Source organism: Ctenopharyngodon idella, chromosome 18 (assembly GCF_019924925.1).
Source record: "Ctenopharyngodon idella isolate HZGC_01 chromosome 18, HZGC01, whole genome shotgun sequence".
In the NCBI taxonomy this organism is placed as follows: Eukaryota; Metazoa; Chordata; class Actinopteri; order Cypriniformes; family Xenocyprididae; genus Ctenopharyngodon; species Ctenopharyngodon idella.
In genome coordinates, this window is record NC_067237.1 from 23842384 (window position 1) to 23861757 (window position 19374).

The 19374-nt window shown below is 39.8% G+C and overlaps 1 protein-coding gene across 9 annotated transcripts in view; it reads right to left on the minus strand.

Annotated features, from left to right (window-relative positions):
• Positions 1 to 19374, minus strand: part of znf423 (zinc finger protein 423) — a 170371-nt gene that overhangs the window by 125117 nt on the left and 25880 nt on the right. For 4 of the 9 annotated variants that reach the window (XM_051869693.1, XM_051869692.1, XM_051869694.1 and 1 more), the window contains exons 2-3: positions 12645 to 12692; positions 12171 to 12230 (exon numbers count right to left, since the gene is read on the minus strand). The exons of 2 other annotated variants lie outside the window; for them this stretch is intronic. In XM_051869693.1, coding sequence (XP_051725653.1) covers positions 12171 to 12230; positions 12645 to 12692 — 108 coding nt within the window. Of the gene's footprint in view, positions 1 to 7899; positions 8064 to 12170; positions 12231 to 12644; positions 12693 to 19374 lie in introns of those variants that run through there. 3 more of the 9 variants (XM_051869697.1, XM_051869696.1, XM_051869700.1) reach the window with 3 other exon arrangements.

The following is a 19374-nucleotide window of genomic DNA, read 5'->3' on the forward strand; positions in this document are numbered from 1 at the left end:
TTCTTGTGTGGGAAAACTGGAAGACTATGTTTCCATGCTCTTTTGCATTCATTTACAATGAATGGGGACTTGAAGGGTTAGTTCACATAAAAATGAAAATACTGTCATTAATTACTCACCCTCATGTCGTTCCACACACGTAATACCTTTGTTCATGTTCAGAACACAAATTCAGTGAGGCCTCCATTGACAGCAAGATAATTAACACTTTCAAATGCCCAGAAAGCTACTGAAGACATATTTAAAACAGTTCATGTGACTACAGTGGTTCAACCCTAATGTTATGAAGCGACGAGAATGCTTTTTGTGTGCCAAAAAAACAAGATAAAGACTTTATTCAACAATATCTAGTGATGGGCGATTTTAAAACACTGCTTCATGAAGCTTCAAAGCTTTACGAATCTTTTGCTTCGAATCAGTGGTTCGGAGCGTGTATCAAACTGCCAAAGTCATGCTCCCTCAGTGGTGAACCACTGAAATTTCGAAACACTTATGACATAATGAAGCCTCGTTTACTGAAATCACATGACTTTTAAATAAGCAGTTTTAAATATGTCTTTTGTAGCTTTCTGGGCATCTGAATATCTTAATTTGTGTTCAGAAGATGGGTTTTTATTACGGGTTTGGAACGACATGAGGGTGAGTAATTAATGACAGAATTTTCATTTTTGGGTGAACTAACCTTTCAAGGTTTCAAAAAGAGCCAAAAAAGGACACAAAAGAACCATACATGTACCATAAACATGGCTTGCATGACTCAGACAAGTTTATAGAAGCCACTCAATATTTTTGTGCAACAAACAGAAAAAAAATTAAGTTTCTATTCTCATATAATTTTTTCTAGTTCATGAATTGGACTAGTTTTCATTCAGACTAGTTTTGAGAACTGAATCAAATGATTAACTGAAAAAATTACAACTGCACTGAAAATGACAAATTACAGAAGAAAATTTTAGAAGAAAAAAGCTTTGGGACAACATAAGGGAGAGTGAATGACAGAATTTTGGGTACACTCTCAGTTTAACGCGCCCACGTAGGAAAAACCTGCAGAAGAGACTTAAGGTCAAGGCAAACAGGCTTAGTGGAATCATTCTGAAGCGGTGCGTTTTAAACACAGGCTGTGGCACAGTCAAGCTCAAAGAAATCAGGGCTGTTGAGAATATAGTCCAAAGAGACTAATGTTTTAAAGAAAATAATTCAAAAGAACCAGTTCTTTTTATGCTCTCCCATATAATTTTCGACTCTGCTCTGTACCCTGCTAACATATATCTCAAGAACACGCCGCTCCTGACAGAGACCGTGCGGCTATTTGTGTTTCATTACTGTAATAGCTGTCAAGCTAGCAAGCCTGTGGTAAGTGTGCTGCTATTTGTGTTTTTAATGTAGTAGAAACGTGTTAGTGACATAATGTGGTGTTTAATATTGTTATAATGTTGTGCCTCAGGTAAGCTGTAGTGGTTTAAATGAGTACGAGGGGCAATTTTGTCCCTTCAGTGTCCTTTTGCAACACTAGAGGTAGAGGACAGACACACACAGTGGCGAACCTCACAACAGGGCCTAGACTCCCTCTACTGTGAGAGGGCTAGGTGAGAAACAAGCCAAAGAGACACAACGCTTCTGCTTGTGTGTGTGTGTGTGTGTGTGTGTGTTCGGTGAGGGTTAGTGGACAACGGTGTTGCGAACTTGATTGAAAGCTCCATTTATCAGAGTAGACCTTGGTATGTTGATGACAAAGACTTCATCAAGCACACAAGTGCTCTTTTGAGACTTTGCCATCCCAGGTGGCAAGCTCTTTCCACCACACCTTTGTTCATGTATGTGGGAGAGTATTTTATCAATACTTTAAGTTAGGGTGCATGCTGCTGTCCTCATTCGTGTGTGCAAGACCAATGTGTTAATGAGTGTTTGGGGGTCCCCAGCAGGGGATGTGCCCAGAGCCCAACTCACTCTCTCACAGCCAGCTGCAGCTCCTGTCCCTCACTCTGCAGGCCATTATCTCTGAGAGACAGCCTGTCCCAGCACCAAAAACTCACACATATACCCACCATACACTTACAAAACAGATGCAAACAACATAAACATACACTACACAAGGGTATTATAAACATACACACAAATTCACTCTTAATTGAGGCAAAAAATAACTATTTTCTCAAAAAATGTGTACTTAAAAAAAAAAGCAAACAATATACACTCTAAAAAATGAGTGTAACCCAAGTTGGGTTGAAAATAGCCAACCCAGCGAATAGGTTAAATGTTTGCCCAATGGCAAACTTAAAAGTTTGCTAGCTTAAAATGAACCCAAAATTTAATGAATAATAATTACACAATAAATATTTATTAAATTGCTTATTAATAAATGTTCACCTTTTGATTTTTACTGTTGCCTCTAGTAATAATGTGTCTGAATTTTAATTTCCAACCTATTTTGGGTTAATTTAGTAATATAGTCATTTTTAAACAATAGTCGGGTTAAATAAAACTGCCCAGCATGTTGGGCAAACATTTAACCCAACTGCTGTGTTAAAACAGCCCAATCACTGGGTTTGTTCATTTTCAACCCAACTTGGGTTGTTTTTAACCCAGAATGTTTTAGTGTATATTTAATTTCAATTAAAATGCATTGTTAAAAATAAAATACATTTTACTTACATTTTTCATTAAAAATGTAAAATAAATTAAAAGAAAAAAAGAAACAATTTATAAAAGAAACAATATATATTATATAATTTTTTTTTTTTTTTTTTTTTTTTCCAGAAATGTCTCAAGAATTGCGACTGGCTAAATAAAAACAGCTGTTTCCTCTTAGATTCTTGAGACATACCCACTTTCACAAACGTAAAGACGCTTCAAAACAATTGTCTCAAAAATAGCTGCAGCATTTTTAACAGAGGATATATTCATATTCATATGTTACAAAGTAATTCAATGGTGCTCAAGAGTTGAAGTCATTAAACACAGTCCCAAGGGTTAGCATCCTTTCTAAAAATGGTAGATTGCATATTCTAATGCAAGAAAAAAATATTAATATTCATAAAGCTCGGCCAACTTTTTAAACCACACTTACAATATGGTCTGACTGAAACTCTGATTTGAGCAGTTTATCATTATCATTATATATTAATGATTGTTTTTTTTATAATATTGTATAATATTCATAGATCTACTAATAGCCCTTTCTTATGCTTTATATTAAATATGGTTGTGTTTGTTTTACATCAAGTTGAGCCTCAGGTCGTGTGTGTGTGTGTGAGAGAGAGAGAGATAGCGGTGGTGGTTTGGTGTGTGTGGGGGGGGGCTGCTACAATCAAACCCCCCCCTCACACACACTTTCTCTCTCAGGAAAGACAAACAGCCATGTTTGTGTGGGGTAATTAGATGAGGAGAAGTGAATTAGCAGAATCCACAGAGCAGTCATGTTGCCGAGCACAGCCCCGCCTTACAGGGACCTGCTAATTACCCCTCGTTAGGTTGATATGTCTTTTTTTTTTTTTTTTTTTTAAAGTGTGGTGCAGCTTCCATCATGAGAGCAGGAAATAATTAGCATTGGTGTGATGCTGCCCTTAATGGACACCGTAAGGCATGCTCCACACTGATGAGAGGACCACAGAAATGACAAAGTGACAAAAGATCAAGAAGATGCTTTAGTGCTACTAAGAGCCACAGATCCAACAGCACAACTATGTTGTCTTTATAATCGCCCACAATGCACAATAAATGTTAAATATAAAATGCCATGAATCTGCATGACAAGCGCAGTTTGCTATATTGAATTTTAGACGAAACATCTGATTGGACAAAATGAGTGAGTACAGTATCTTTTTTTATTTGCATCCTGAAAGCAAAAAAAAAAAAAACCCTAAATTTTAAGTGCATATATCAAGTAAAAATTAAGTTTGTCAACTTTTAGGATTGCAAAAATAATAGAAATCAAAGATAATAGACGGACTAAAAGCCACAAATGTCAAATTTTGATTTCATATAATCTTTAAATAATGCAATAAAAAGCTTTCCATTTTGCATTGTGGGTTTTGCTCACTAAGACGGCAAGTCGGCAACTCAGCTAAAACGTTTCAAGACCTTAGCTAGGGAACTCTCTTTACGACCAGAACCCTTAAAACTCCATTTCCCTTTCCGCCACTGTGTCTGCTCTTAGTTATGCTGTACTGTGTGTGCGTTTAAGTGCAATTGAATGTATGTTTTTATTATTTCAAAGTACTAAAAAGGGAAATCCACATATGGAGGTCACACTCGTGTGTCAACCGATAGAGAAAAGAAAGCAGGAGACAGAAATAGAGATCAGAAGAAAAGTTGTGTGTGCTGTACAACTAACATGAGGTGAGAGTAAGCTTGGTTTGGGGAAGATACACACACACACACACACACACACACACACCAGAAGACAACTTAACCCCAACAAAAGAACAAGCTACACTGTACTACACTGGAAAAATAGCAGCTCCAACTTCAACAAGACTTTTTTTCCTATGAAAACATTAAAGCACAAGGCTGTCTTTCAACTACACCACAAATACACACACGGACACACACTCAAACCAGACGTGGCCAAATGTAAACCAGATCAAGGCTGCATTAGTCAGAGAGACCAAAGGAATTGTAGTGCTGTTCTAAGCTCGATTAGGTATGTCTGATCTCATCACACGAACACAGCCTACCTGTCGAAATTCATCGCTCATCCTGTCCCTGAAAACTGGCACAGACGCGCTCCCTGATAGAAAACATTAATGATGTTGGACCACGTCAAGACATAACAGAGAGGCGATCCAGGTTTAATATGGACTCCATGGCACCAGCACCTTCAAACGCATCCTACGAACTAAACTAAAATAGAATAAAAAAAATTATATTTATAAATATTTATGTTAATTATTATTCTATTATTATTAATCTGCCCATTTTTGACAATTTGAGACCATTCGCAATGGCCACCAATTGTTCCATCTTGTCTAATAAACAAGTAATAGCTCGTCCTTGTATCAATTTCAAATACCTACAGCCCTGTCAATGGATAATAAACTTTTTCTGTTTTCAATGCAATTTTTTTTTTTTTTGTGTATGTATGTATCAGAAACATAATGGTCATCCTGCTCTCCATAAACTGTCATCATCCATTAAATAACCCATGTTGGCTGACCACTAGCTCTAAGGCCACATGTATGGTGCATCTACATCCGCATTGTGCGTATTCCGGTTTGGAGTTGGGACAAGGGCCCCTGATGGCCCAGTGCTTGAGCAGGTGCAGTGCATGCACGTGGTCTCTCGGGGGAGCGCAGGGCCTAACGCGGTAAACACGGGACCTATTTAAAGCAAGTAGACCTCTCTCTCTGGCTCTGCTGGCCTCCGCTAGCTGTGTTTCCACAATACCGCACAGCCCCTCGGGACCCTGGCTTGCCAGCCACGCTGTACCAGTCTCCCCTCCTCCAGAGACCCAGCACCCAACGCTCGTGCACCCAGAGAAGAAAGAGTGGGAGATGATGAAAGAGCGCGTCATGGAAGGATGGGAATTAAATCACACAGAACACACAAACAGCCATACAGCTGCTCACCGATGCCATCACCTGTTCCAGCCCATGGTTCTGCGAGCTGACACGTGAACGTGCGAGCGACGCGTACACATGTCGACGCGCAAATATACACGCATGGCGACATGCTAATGCATACACACACAGAGACGCACACCTCCTCTTCACACATTAAAACTGTTTTCCTGTCGCTGCCTTGGGGAAATTAAAAATATATTATGGACCTCCAGAGGTTCATGCAAGGAGATGAAGAAAAATAGAGAGGGACACAAATGAGAGAGCGAGACAGACAGCGAGACACGAACGGAGGGAGAGGAAGACACACAAAAGCACTTGAGGGATAGAGAGATGGATCTCTTGGTTGTGTCCTCTTTTCTAAACTGCCCACTGCATCATAGAGAAAGAGGGCCATTTTGGGGTTGCGATGTAGCCGACGGTCATCATCGCTCCTGTCCTGCTCCCACCCTCCCTCTCATTCCTCGTTCCCAGTCACCAAACGGGGAATGCATGCCTGAATCCAGCTCAGGTTAGATTCCAGAGGGGACGGAGCATATGAAGGGGCCAGGAGACTGACTGATTTTTCACTCTGTGTCATCTAACAGATCTTGCCAGTCCTCTGGCTCTCTACAGTTGCCTCAGTAAAGCCCAACAACAACAAAAAATGGGACATTTTGGGCCAGACTGAACTATCGCTTGCCCAATCAGGCCAATGTTGTGTAGTGATTTAAACATGTCACCAAGGTAATAATACCTAGCTGGTTTTAGCGAATCTGTAAGAATGACTTGTGAAAGTCTTGAAAGCATCAAAGAAATCAGTAAAACAGTGGTTCTCCTGTGGACCCATCTGTTTTTAACAAACCTGATTCAGATCATCAGCCCGTTAGGAAAGAGCTCCATGAACTGAACTGAACTGAACTGACTGTGTCAAATAAGGGAGACATAAAAAAATGTGCAGAGAAGTGGGTCCCCAGGACCGGAGTTGAGAACCACTGCAGTAAAAGTTTTGCACCTTATACTATAATTTTCTACAGATATGGCAAAGAGGAAATCAATATTTTTATAGAGTTACATTGTTTGCAAACTTTCATTATGACTGTTGAATAGGGGTGTAATGGTACATGTATTCGTCCCGAACGAACTGTACGGATGTCAAGGTTCGGTTTATGCAGTTAGACGAATACAGTCAGTCACAGGCGATCCATACTCCAATCCATAAGGGGGCACGTGTGGTAATGCAACACTGTTTACTACCAGTGAAAATCGCAGTAGAAGCAGCAGCGACGTTATGTTTACATGTAATCTCTCAACCAATGTTTCAACTGCAGAAAGATATCAATAAAACAGCTTGAGAATTATATATCATGTAGCTTTAGTTCGCTAGATAAATGAACTCTAGAGAAAAGCATTTCATATATGCACTATATTAGCCTATTCATTATATTTAACTTGTTAGTAATGTTTTGATTATTTAATGTATGTTTAAGTAAATTTGTCATGAAAACAAGTTATGACAGTAACTGTGTAAATTATTATATTTTAAAAATGAATGGGAGTAGAAAATTAACTTTATAATTAGATTTATAAGTTAATGCAAAAGCTGCCTTGTGCAATTTACATGCAATTTTATTTATTTATTTATTTATTTTTTGTGTTGATAATGTCTAAAAATAAATAGCAACTTGATTTAATAATTTGGGCTATGTTTTTAATCGTAACTTTTAATATTGTAATGTGCAAGTAAGGACTCCTTATATAGTTTACAGCATTAGCTAAGATTTTTTTTATCCTTAGGAAAACAGAGGCAAATTTGGCACAATTTATGTTTAGTTTTCTCCCCCTGCTATACCGAACAGCAACTTCAAAACCGAGGTACGTACCGAACCGTCATGTTTGTGTACTGTTACACCACTACTGTTGAATGCATGAATGAATGAAGTTGGGCAGCATTTATCTGAAAAAATACAATAAAAACAGTAATATTGTGAAATATTGCTATCATTTAAAAATAAATATTTTCCATTTTGAATTTCTATTCCTTTTTTTCCCATTATTATTATTATTATCAGGGTCAGGTAAACATAAAACCAGCCAATTATACAGGCCTTCCTTAACACTGATGAGTCATTCAGGCAGTCATTCTGAAGATATAGCCTTAAATATGTCATTGTGTCCCAAAAAGTTACAACGTCATTTTAAATATTTTTTTCTAAGGCATATGAAATTTGTTTCTAAAAATTACTTTAATGTACATTTTTTGCAGGGAGACCAGTCAAAATATTGGCAAGTAAAAATCTAAACTTCTGGCCCAACTAAGCCTATAGAAACAGCCCTGTACTGTACTGAGTGCAGCACATACCTTTCTTTCTCTCTCTTTCATTCTGGCCTCGACAAAAGTTTAACGTGTGCCGAGTTTGACAGCGTAGGCCATTAAGAGGGTCATAAATAGGCCTGGTTCGGTGCCCCGCTGCCAAATAAAACCAGAACACAACAGCTCCCTTTCTGCCTGAGCAATACACAGGTGACCAAAAAGCTCACATTACGGGTGAGGTCACAATGACTCGCCCAGTGTGGGTGAGACCAAGGGAGAACAGACAGAGCCATCTGATTGGCTGCGTTAAGAGGTCCTGCCGGCCCACCAATAGCTGAGGGAGGAAATGAATAAAATAATTCAATTCAAGACCATTACAGCCCCTATCGGCCAGCGCACGGGGATATGAGCAGCCTTTTTCCACAATGAATCATAGTCGGGGACACGCACACAAATTGGGTGCTTGTGTGCGTCGGGGTGTGTGTGTGTGTGTGTGTGTGAGTAATAATGTACTTGATCCCTGCAAATGTGCGTCAGACGATGTCCTATATGTTGACAAAGCAAAGTCTCTAGAGCTATTGTTTCAAAGTGTGTGAGTGTGTGTGTGTGTATGTGTGTGAACGCATCCAAAAGCACCGCTCCGGTTCTTTGACAGGAAGCAGGAAAAACAATGCTCAACTTCACAGCTCTGATGGCACTTATAAAAAACAATTCCCCCCTCCCTGCTCTGTCTTTCGAAAAATGACAAGCGTCTGCATCTGTCTCTATAAACTCTCTCTCTCCCTCTTCTTCCTTTCCTTCGACCGACCCCCCCTCCCCTCCACACCACCATCTCTTCGAGTCTCCAGTGTCAGACCTGGCTCATTTTCTCTCTTTTCTCCTTTCCTTCTCTTGTTCCCCTCTGGGCCAGGGAGGGACGGGTTGTTTTTCTATCTCAGGGAGCACGGGGTGGAGAGAGAAAGACAGTGAGAGAGAGAGAGAGAGAGAGAGAGAGAGAGAGAGAGAGAGAGAGAGAGAGAGAGAGAGAGAGAGAGAGAGAGAGAGAAAGACAGTGAGAGAGAGAGAGAGAGAAAGACAGTGAGTGAGAGAGAGAGAGAGAGAGAGAGAGAGAGAGAGAGAGAGAGAGAGAGAGAGAGAGAGAGAGAGAGAGAGAGAGAGAGAGAGAGAGAGAGAGAGAGAGAGAGAGAGAGAGAGGGAAACGGGGGGTGTACCTCCGGCCCGCTCCCCCAGCGGGACAGACCGAAGGGGCCTCAATCAGGTCCTCAGGGGCCCGCGGGTGGGGGGGCGGTGCTCTAACTCTTTCCTTTAACCTCTCCACCCCTTAACTCCAACCCCCCCGCTGCACTCGCTCCAAACTCAGTACACATTTTCCACCAAGGAGAGGGGTGGGGGGGGGACGAAGTGAATTTAATACCAGGAAAAGCCTGCCAGTGTCCTTGTCGACATCATCTCCTAGGGAATAAAGGGAAGGAAGGTTTTTTTATCTTTTTAAATAAGAGATGGCGAGCGGCCCCCTGAGCCCCAGCACAGCAGCACAAACAAACACAGGAGAGAGTATGGATAGGGGGAAGGGATCGAGAGAAAGAAGGGAAAAAAAGGGAGACAAAGAGGAAAGAGAAAGGAAGAAAGAGGAGGTGATGCGGAATGCGACCAAGTCCACCCGGAACGGTGGTGGAAAAAAAGGCTGATTAGCACAAGCAAATGGGGTTACAGCACGAGAAATGAAGAAGAGAGGGATGGAGGGAGGAGTCGAAGAGAAGAGGCAGGGAGGAAGAGCAGAGGGTTTTAGCGAGAGCCCTGGGACTCCCCTTCCTGCTGTATCTCACACACGCAGCACTTTGCAGCCACCCAGGACCTCAGTCAGCACCCCTGCAGCACTCCCTCAGGGCCGGTTAGGAGGGGCCCACGTCATCCCCTCGGGCCCCCGGAGGCCTTTCTCTCTTACTCCTTTCACTCTGCTGAGCTCACCAAGATCCAACACGCACATGCACACACTTAGAAATGCACAAACACAACTAACACACTCTTAATATCTGACTTTAGTGATTTTAATACCCTAATGACCAATAAGATTCCAATATAGGCTATATATTATTTTACTTAGGCCCTTTTGAAAACATTTATTGACAGGGAGATAAGAGAGATGACAGGAAATGATGGGGAGAAGAGGGAACAGGTCCGGGAAATAGCCCCAAATGCACGTCAACAACATTAGCACAAATCCTTTACGCTAGGCTACAGAGGCCACAAAGATTCAGTCAGTATATTAAAAAAATAATAATAATTATCAGAAGTTAAAGATGCTGTGTTTTTTTGCTGTGTCTTAAGGTGAAGTCACATTTACTGTTGCACAGCAACATTTCCTGGGGAATTCCAGTCATTTCAATAGTAATCCGCAAGATCAGGAGTCCTCACATAGATTTTGCTCATGTTCAAATAACTCACGCAAATTTTCAGCGTTGACCAACAGAAATCTGGTTTAAAAGTGACTTCTGTGTGAGATGTGCTTCATACATTGCTACACTATTGACAATAAACAATGGACCTTTTTTTGCCCGCAAAATTTTACCAAAATTTCGCTAATGAGTCTGGTATGAAAATCTATTTTCTTAACACGTTATTGATCTTTTTGTGAACAATTCATCCATGCATACGTGTAATTTATTTATTTATTTATTTATTTATTTTTTTTTAACAGTCAAAATTTTCTGTGGTGTTGTTAGTCTCAGCCTCAGACGTCACGCCCACGTTGGCTGAACGTCTGATGCATATGGCACACTTATCTGGAAACACTTCAGGAGTTTTGAAGTCGTCGTCTGGTTGGGTGAATTCTACAGGATGTCCGGGAGATGTGGGTGTCGCATTCTTTAACGGTCCACCTGGAAACAAATGCTGTGACGCCAATCCAGCTCGTGGAAGAAAAAAGCCGTCGTGTTTACAACTGTGACGCACGAGCGCTTATCAGGATTAACTAAAACGCTGGATTTTCAAAAGTATGTGAAGTTTGTGGCTCCATTGTTGCAGTAAACTTGCACAACGTTCTTGAATTAGTAATTTATTAGAGGCATGCCGGTCTGTTATTGTAGGTACATCGACTTTACATTTTCACGCCCCTAAACATGACGTAGAACAAAACGAACTGTGATTGGCTGCATTACATGTCAGTCAAACGGCCTCTGGGCGGTCCTCGGCCAATGAAAGATGCGATAGAGTCCAGACCTTCTGCCGTCTGGACTCTATCGGTCTGGCTACGCGAGACTATGGTGTTGTATGCCAGGCTTCTCCAATCATTTACTCTGCTTAAACCCATCCCCTTTCTTACAATCAACTGCAAGCTCACATTCAGATCTGCCTCCACCCAATCAACAACCGATGGGATGAACCATCCCCTCCCAACATTTTTTCTTTTTCAATAATCCCTTTCACTTGAATGTACATCACAATATGGAAGAAAAGATCAGTCACTACTTTTGTTACATCATGACTTTAAAATTACCATGAAATCACAATTGACTATTTACATTTTGAACACACTTTCCTGCTTTTATGATCATTTGTTTTTAACATTTTATCAAAATAACTTGCTTCCTTTTTGACTGTCATCATCGCCAAGACCTTTTATTTCTCAAACCCCCTCTTGCCACTAACCTGTCATATAGAAACCACTTTTCACAAAACCAATTAAATCTCAAAGGGTGAAATCCCTTTTTTTTTCCCTGGCTGAATATTCTGTATCATTCAGAAATACAGCGCTGACTTATACAAGCAATGACTAATTAATATATCATCCAAAAAAATGCATAGCTGTGTTTTTATTGGATAACATCCAGTCAAAAAATGCAGCTTTGTTGATGGTGCGGTAATGTTTCCACTCTCTGATCCAAATGAGTCTCCTGGTTTGAAAACACTCGAGTGAAAAGGGCTTCTGAGGTAACAGGGTGAAAAGCAAAATATAATATTCAGAAAGATGCATGATCTAAAACAGCCCGCTTGGATTTTGCCGGATAGAAATGTTCCTCTCCAGAGAGGAGGTGTAATCAAACTCGTCAAGTCGTGCGATATTACTTTCAGAGTGCGGCAAAGTGCCTTTACGTTCAGACAGGAAGCACCGCTAAGCTTCCAGTCCAGCATGCACCTGGACGCCAACCTCTTGTGTCTTATAAAAAACTCTCCCTCCTTCCCTCCCTTCCTCCCTCCCTCTGTGCGCAGGGCTGCAGGCCATGTGGAATTGATATTAGAGATTGTGATGCAGCAGGTCGTCTCCGAGGGAGCAGGGGGTTAGATGTATCGTGCAGGACGCCACGCTAGCGAAATCATACCTGTCTGAACAGAGGAGTCCCAACCACTGCCGCACTCTGTAGATTCGGCCTCTTCCACTGCTACCGAAAAAGAGAGAGAGAGCGTATTAGAGTGCTTGTGTAGCCAAATCACACATTTTAGGCACACAAACATTTACGGCATTCTTCTCAGAAGCGTGCCACATAAACGGCGGCCCATCATAAGCCTATGATGCGTTCGATCTGATTGTTGGATGCACATCAAAGGGCTTTGTTGTGTGCAAGTGCTTTTTGTTTGTGTATGTGCTAATTTTGGAGGTGCAAAAACAGGTAACAGGAGGCAGTGAGATGAGAGGAGGAATGTGTGATAAAGGTTTTCCTGGGCATAGTCAAGGAAGGAAGCCCCACTGGCACACAAACAGGAAGCAGCAGTGTTCATGACACAATAAGAACTTGGACCACCCCCCACAGCCTCACCACCATAAACACACACACACACACAAACACACACATTACCGGTCTCTACAAAACTCCTTGTAGCCTGGAAGCACTTTGGCACACAGTCTAGAATGGAAACACACACTGTAACTTTTCAACAACAAACACAGTCTGTAATTTGCGTATAACTCCTCCACATTAGATGATAGAGGCATCAGTGCATAAAGGAATATGTCAAATAATTTCTAACCTACACTTAATAGTCCATTCATGCTGAAAAAGTGCTAAGTCTTCATACTCAGCGAACAATGTCCATGAATATAAGGAACAAAAAGCAGGAAAGATAAACATCAATGATGAGGTTCAAAAGAGGCTAAGACACTAATTAAGTTATCAAACTAACCACATGAAGATTTAGAGCGTTAATTAAGCCAAAAGTGAAATGTCTGTCATTATTTACTCACCCTTATTTTGATTCAAACCCTTATGACTTCCTTTTTTCTGTGTAACACAAAAGGGGGCATTAGAGTGATTGTTCACGCTGCTCTTTTTCAATTCTATGAAGGTGAATTGGGACTGGAGCAGTCAAGCTTAAAAAAAAAGCTAAAATAAAATTAATTAAATTAAATTTTTAAAAAATTAAATAATAAAATAAAAAATACTGAATATATTGATTTATATATTATATCAAAATATTGATATAATGAGCTTCAGGAAGATTTTAATGGATTAAAACAAAATTTTGGAATATCCCTTTATTAATATATAGAACATATTGTCATATGGACCATCTTTTTTTTGGCCATCTTCAAGTTCGACAGTCCCAGTCCTCATTTCACTTTTATTATATGTGTGTGTGTGGGGGGGGAGGGGGAGGGGGGAAGCAGTCAGCACATTGTTCATAATATCATTTGTAAGTTGCTTTCCCTTTCAGTGTCTGCTAAATATACGTGTAAAATCTTTCATGGAAGAATGAAAGTCATACAAGTTTAGACTATTATCAGGGTGAGTAAATGATGACAGACGTTTAATTTTTGAGTGAGCTTTTTCTTTAAATAGAATTTATCTGAGAAAAGAAACAAAAGTGGGAACAAGAAAGACAGAAAGAGCCAGAGAAAGCACAAGAGAGAGACTGAATCTGCTCTGTGTAAAGGAAATTGTGGTTAGATATGCTCCCACTGGCATTGGGCATCACTGCAGTCTCACTAAACCCACTTCCTCTCAGGAAAAGACTCTCAGAGAAAGAGGGGAAAAATGAGAGACAAAAGAAGAGAGAGAGAGAGAGAGAGAGAGAGAGAGAGAGAGAGAGAGAGAGAGAGGGAGGGAGAGAGAGAGGGAGAGAGAGAGAGGCACGAACTGCACTATCCCTGACAGCCATACTGCATTCCTTCCACATTATCAGTTCCTTAATTACACACAGACTCTCTTTCTCTCTCAAATATGCACACACCACTGCAGAAAGTGCTGTCTGAGCCACCGTACACTGCTCTCGTCGAGGCTGCTCCCAGCAGGGTGGTCGGTGTGAACTCGACTCCACTACCACCCTCCCTATTCCATATTCTACTCCCAAGCCAAGGCCAACAGGCCCCTGTTTTCCCTCTCAGAGCTGTGGAATATCAGGACCGCAGACACTCCAGCCAGGAGTTCCAGAGCAAAGCCTGCCGTCAAGGCCCAAGGAGCCAAGCCAGGTCAGGATGACTGGCCTGTTACCGGACGCCAAGCGCTAGAGCCCAGAAACAACAGAAGGCCTTTGCTAACAGGACACTGAGGTCTTCTCTTCCACTCCTTTCAAAGTCAAGGGATACGTCACACCTCTCTTTCCCTTTCTCTTGTCCTTTGTTTCTAGTCTCGCACATTTTTCCTCTCAGTTACTCAATTTCCCAATTCTTAAATGACGTTTGGCTGGATTTTTGGATCTGTTTATTCTTGTTCCAGACTTGGAGGCAGTGTTGGCTAGAACTGGAATACATTTAATTCATAAACAGATTTCAAAAATCAAGTGCTTGGGTCATCCTCAAAATATGGTGACAAACATGTCCCTCGAGTTTTCTGTCATGAAAAAAAAAAAAAGTCATCATTGTGTAACCTAAAATAAAAAACTAAAATGTTTGAATCTATATTGTTTTGCACATTAAATAATAATGATAATAATAATAATATAATATTATTATTATTATAGCTATTATTATTATTATTATAGATACTATTATAGACATTATTATTATTATTATTATAAGCCAGTTGCCTGAAAAGAATTATTTATATCACTTTACTTATTTTTATTTATTTATTTATTTATTTATTTATAACTCTCTTTATTTTCCCAAAATAAACATTAGTTCAAGTTCAAGTTTTGCAAACACAAAATAATCATAAATATTTTAAAACATATATTTATTTGTATAATTAATGCAATAACATTGACTACAATTAAATAAAATATAATAGAAATTATGCAAAAAAACTGAACTGAACTAAATTCAAAACTGTAAATGAGAAAGTCTAAGTTAGTTTCGAGAATGACCTATTTGTAATTACCTATTGAGTATATTACATTTTTCAAAAAAACATTATCAGCCTATACTTCCTTTTGTTATGGATTATTTGATTAAATACCGATTACTTACAAGGCAACGGCAATAAATCGGTTTTCAATTTACAAATGAACATGATCGCAGCCTGTTAGCACCTTATCTTGCACATCATGTATCATCATTCATAATCAGGACAAGGGCGTTTTAACCGGAATGTGATTGTGTGGGGGTCTGTGATGAACGTACCAGGCCCAACAATTGCTTACTGTGGCTCTGATTAGGATGAATCTGCTTAGATATGCTCTCACTCCTCTCTGACCATCCCTTCCCTTCACTGTACTGTAGGTTTGTATTTATGTGTACTGTTCTTTCTCTGTTCACAGAATAAGTTTGTCTCGCGGCCTGAGCCGCTCCGATGCCGTGCTGTACTGTTTATCAGGGGAGATATCATGCTGCTTTTTCTAGTCAGATCTTGCTCTCTTGTTCTCCACAGTGCAGGGCTGGGCTTTTCTCCCCCTGGCTTTATGGTATGCTCCCGGTAGTCTGTAAGATCCACTATGAGTGCTGCTAGTCATACAAAAAAACGCACACACTTACAAACACATACACATAAAGTACAGTATCTCTCCAGAAATCCAGCCTACACTGCAGGTGTTAGGTACACTCAGATACCCACACTCACAGGACACTTCAACCTTCCTTAAGAAAAGTAATTAGTGGTGATTACTATTGCTCACACTCATGGTTAGGAATTTATGCAGGCCCTTAACCCCAAGTATTAAAGGGATAGTGCATCTTTATGCATTTCTTTCTTCTGTGGAAAACAAAAGACGATATTTTGAAAAACTGTTTTTGTCCATACATTGCATATCAGTGGAGGGGTTCAGTTTTGTTTTAGGCCCCTCTGACTACAGTATACCTTCTTTTTTGTTCCACAGAATAAAGAAAGTCATAGAGGTTTGGAACGACAAGTAATATGAAAGAACTTTTTTTCTTCTTTTTTTCTGCAGCTCCCTAACTTAATCAACTTATCCTGCACCGTTTGTGCTATGGACATAAAAGATACATCAAATTGTGTGGTTTGTTGAAGACAGGTGTTAATGCTGAACGAATTGGGGGAATAAATCTAATTGCGTTTTTTTTTTTTTTCTTTGATTTAAAAACTCTAGGTTTGCTGTGCTTGTTTGTACAGCTGCACAATTTGGCCAGAATGTCATATATATGAATTTATATGACTATAAAATAATAAAAATATTATTAATAATGCTTTTTCTGATAAAAATTGTGATTTAACTCCAGGTTTGCTGTGCTACAATTTGGCCAGCAATGTTGTATTACATATCGATATGACTATAATAATAATTATAATCATTATTATTATTATTAGTGGTAGTAGTAGTGGTAACACTTTACAATATTTGTTAACATTAGTTAACTACATTAGTAAACATGAACTAGCAATGAACATACTTCTACAGCTTTTATTAATCTTAGTTAATGTTAATCTCAACATTTACTAATACATTTTTAAGACCAAAAGTTGTATCTGTTTACATTAGTTAATGCACTCTGAACATGAATAGTTTTATTAACTAACATTATAGCGTTAGTTCACCCAAAAATGAAATTTCTGTCATTAATTACTCACCCTCATGTCGTTCCAAACCCACAAGACCTTCATTCATCTTTGGAACACAAATTAAGATATTTTTGATGAAATCCAAGAGGTTTTTTCTCCCATAGAAAGCAACGAAATTACCACATTCAAGGTCCAGAGAAGTAGTAAAGACATCGTTAAAATAGTCAATGTGACTACAGTGGTTCAACCTTAATGTTATGAAGCGACGAGAATACTTTTTGTGCGCAAAAATAAAACAAAACAACTTTATTCAACAATTTCTTCTCTACCCTGTCAGTCTCCTACGCAGTTGACACAGCACAGCACTTCCGTGTTTACGTCAGAACGCCTGCTCAGTATTGGCCGACGTTGTTCACGTGAGCACCACGACGCATACGTGTGATGCTGACACATGAGTCGGCGTGCTGACGTAGAACACGGAAGCTCTGCACTGTCTCTTCAACATAAACAGTGTAGGAGAATGACAGGGTAGAGAGGAAATAGTTGATTATTTTATCAACAATTAAGTTATTTTTGTTTTGTTTTTGCGCACAAAAAGTATTCTCGTCGTATTCTCATTAAGGTTGAACCACTGTAGTCACGCTGACTATTTTACCGACGTCTTTACTACTTTTCTGGTCCTTGAACGTGGTAATTTCATTGCTTTCTATGGGAGATTAAAAACCTCTCGGGTTTTATCAAAAATATCTTAATTTGGGTTCTGAAGATGAAAGGTCTTACGAGTTTGGAATGACATGAGGGTGAATAATGACAAATTTCATTTTTGGGTGAACTAACCCTTTAATAAAGGTTAATAAATGCTGTAAAAATAGTTTGTTCATTGTTAGTTCATGTTAGTTGTCATGTTAGCATTTATTAATGTTAACAAATGAGACCTTATTGTAAAGTGTTACCTTATTAATATTATTAACTTTATTATACTCACTTATTTACTACTTTAAAATTATTTATTACTTTTATGAAAAGATCTGACTTTTTGGGGGAAAACCCCCCATGAATCTATTTTGAAGAAGGTACCCATGTTATACCTAGAGACCGGAATATCAGAGACATCAAGGTGAGCTCTTTTAACTTGTGGCTACGCACTACCCCATCAACACCCCAGCAACCATCCAGAACACCCTATCTAGGTGCAATACCAGAATTCCTAGTACTGAAAGCGAAGCATCACCTAAATCTCAGTCGCACCACGGTGAACACTTAAGACTGCTGGACCAGATGAGGGACGTCACATTCCTGAAGACACGTCTTCCCAACGGAGGAGCGAAAAACGCTAAATTACTCCCAATCAGAGCGCCACTCATCCCCCATTTCCCGCTTCATTAGAGGAAGGATATTGGAGTGTAGTCAGGCAGAGAGAAAGAGCGCGGGAGTGCGGAGGAGGAAGAGGGTTACGGTAGACAAATGCCCTACGTCTTCTCAAACACACACACACAGAGACAGCTCCTTTCAGCCCCAGGCTTCAGCACAACAGCACCACACACAGTTGAGCCCCGATCCCTGTCTAAAAACAAAGCTGCCGGCGGCACTGGCAGACCTCTGCCTCCTACACACTACTGCACTGCACTGGGCTCGAGCCAAGTAAGACATACTAACTTGCTCTCTGTCTCACACACACAGAGAGAGAAAGAGCTACAACTCCAGACCCACTGTGAAGTCAATGGTCAGAAATATAACTGAATGAGCAGATATATAAAAGTGATTGCAGATGCTACAGAATATAAATTATCACTGTTATAAAAACCCAAACACATTAAGGTGTGGCTAGCGCTCATCTACAGGGATGGGCCGTACAGCTGCGGACCACTGGACTACAGATGGCCCTCAGTACACACTTCCAGTCCTGAGTGACTCAAACTCTCCAACCCTCCTAAAAAACAAGAATTAAACATAAAACCCAAGAGGATATTAAGACCTCACACCAGGATCCGCATAGCCAAACACAACCCCGCATGGAAAGAAACAAAAGAAGAGGGCGATTGGGAGAAGAAGGAAAAAAAAGTCATTAGAAGGAGTTTTAAAAGCAGCATTCTATTAAAAGCCTCTTCCTGCTCTCCCTCATTAGCTGAGCATATTTATTTCTGTGTATCTTGTCTTCATCCCCTGGCGCACTGTGTGCGAAAAGCGCTGCTGTTGTGAACTGCGACGCGGCGGGGGGGCTTCAGCCATAGGAAGTGTGAGATGAGGGAGAATGTGAGATATAACGGGCGTGTCATGTGATTGAAAAACGGTCCACTATCCACCAATCACCAACTTCCAAAGACATAAATTAGTGAATACTTCCACTAATGCAAACTAGTTAGTGACAGACTGGTATATACAAATTTTCTGGCAAAATTAGCAGGGATGATTATTTTTAAAGATTACTGATAAATGGTGATATTAAAATTCTATACTATTTTGTTAAAATAAATAATGTACAGTATAAAACATGGATAATTTTGAGATTTGGTAACGATTACATTTAACAGTGTTTTTAAAGATTAACTTTAAGTGAGCATTAGATGACGGCAAAGGTAATCTAAAAATAAAAATAGAGGAAATGAGCTTGCACAATTAAATACCGAATATCAAACAATACATTAAAAACTCTCTAATATCCCTAAAAAAATGTGTTAATTGTGAATAAATATTG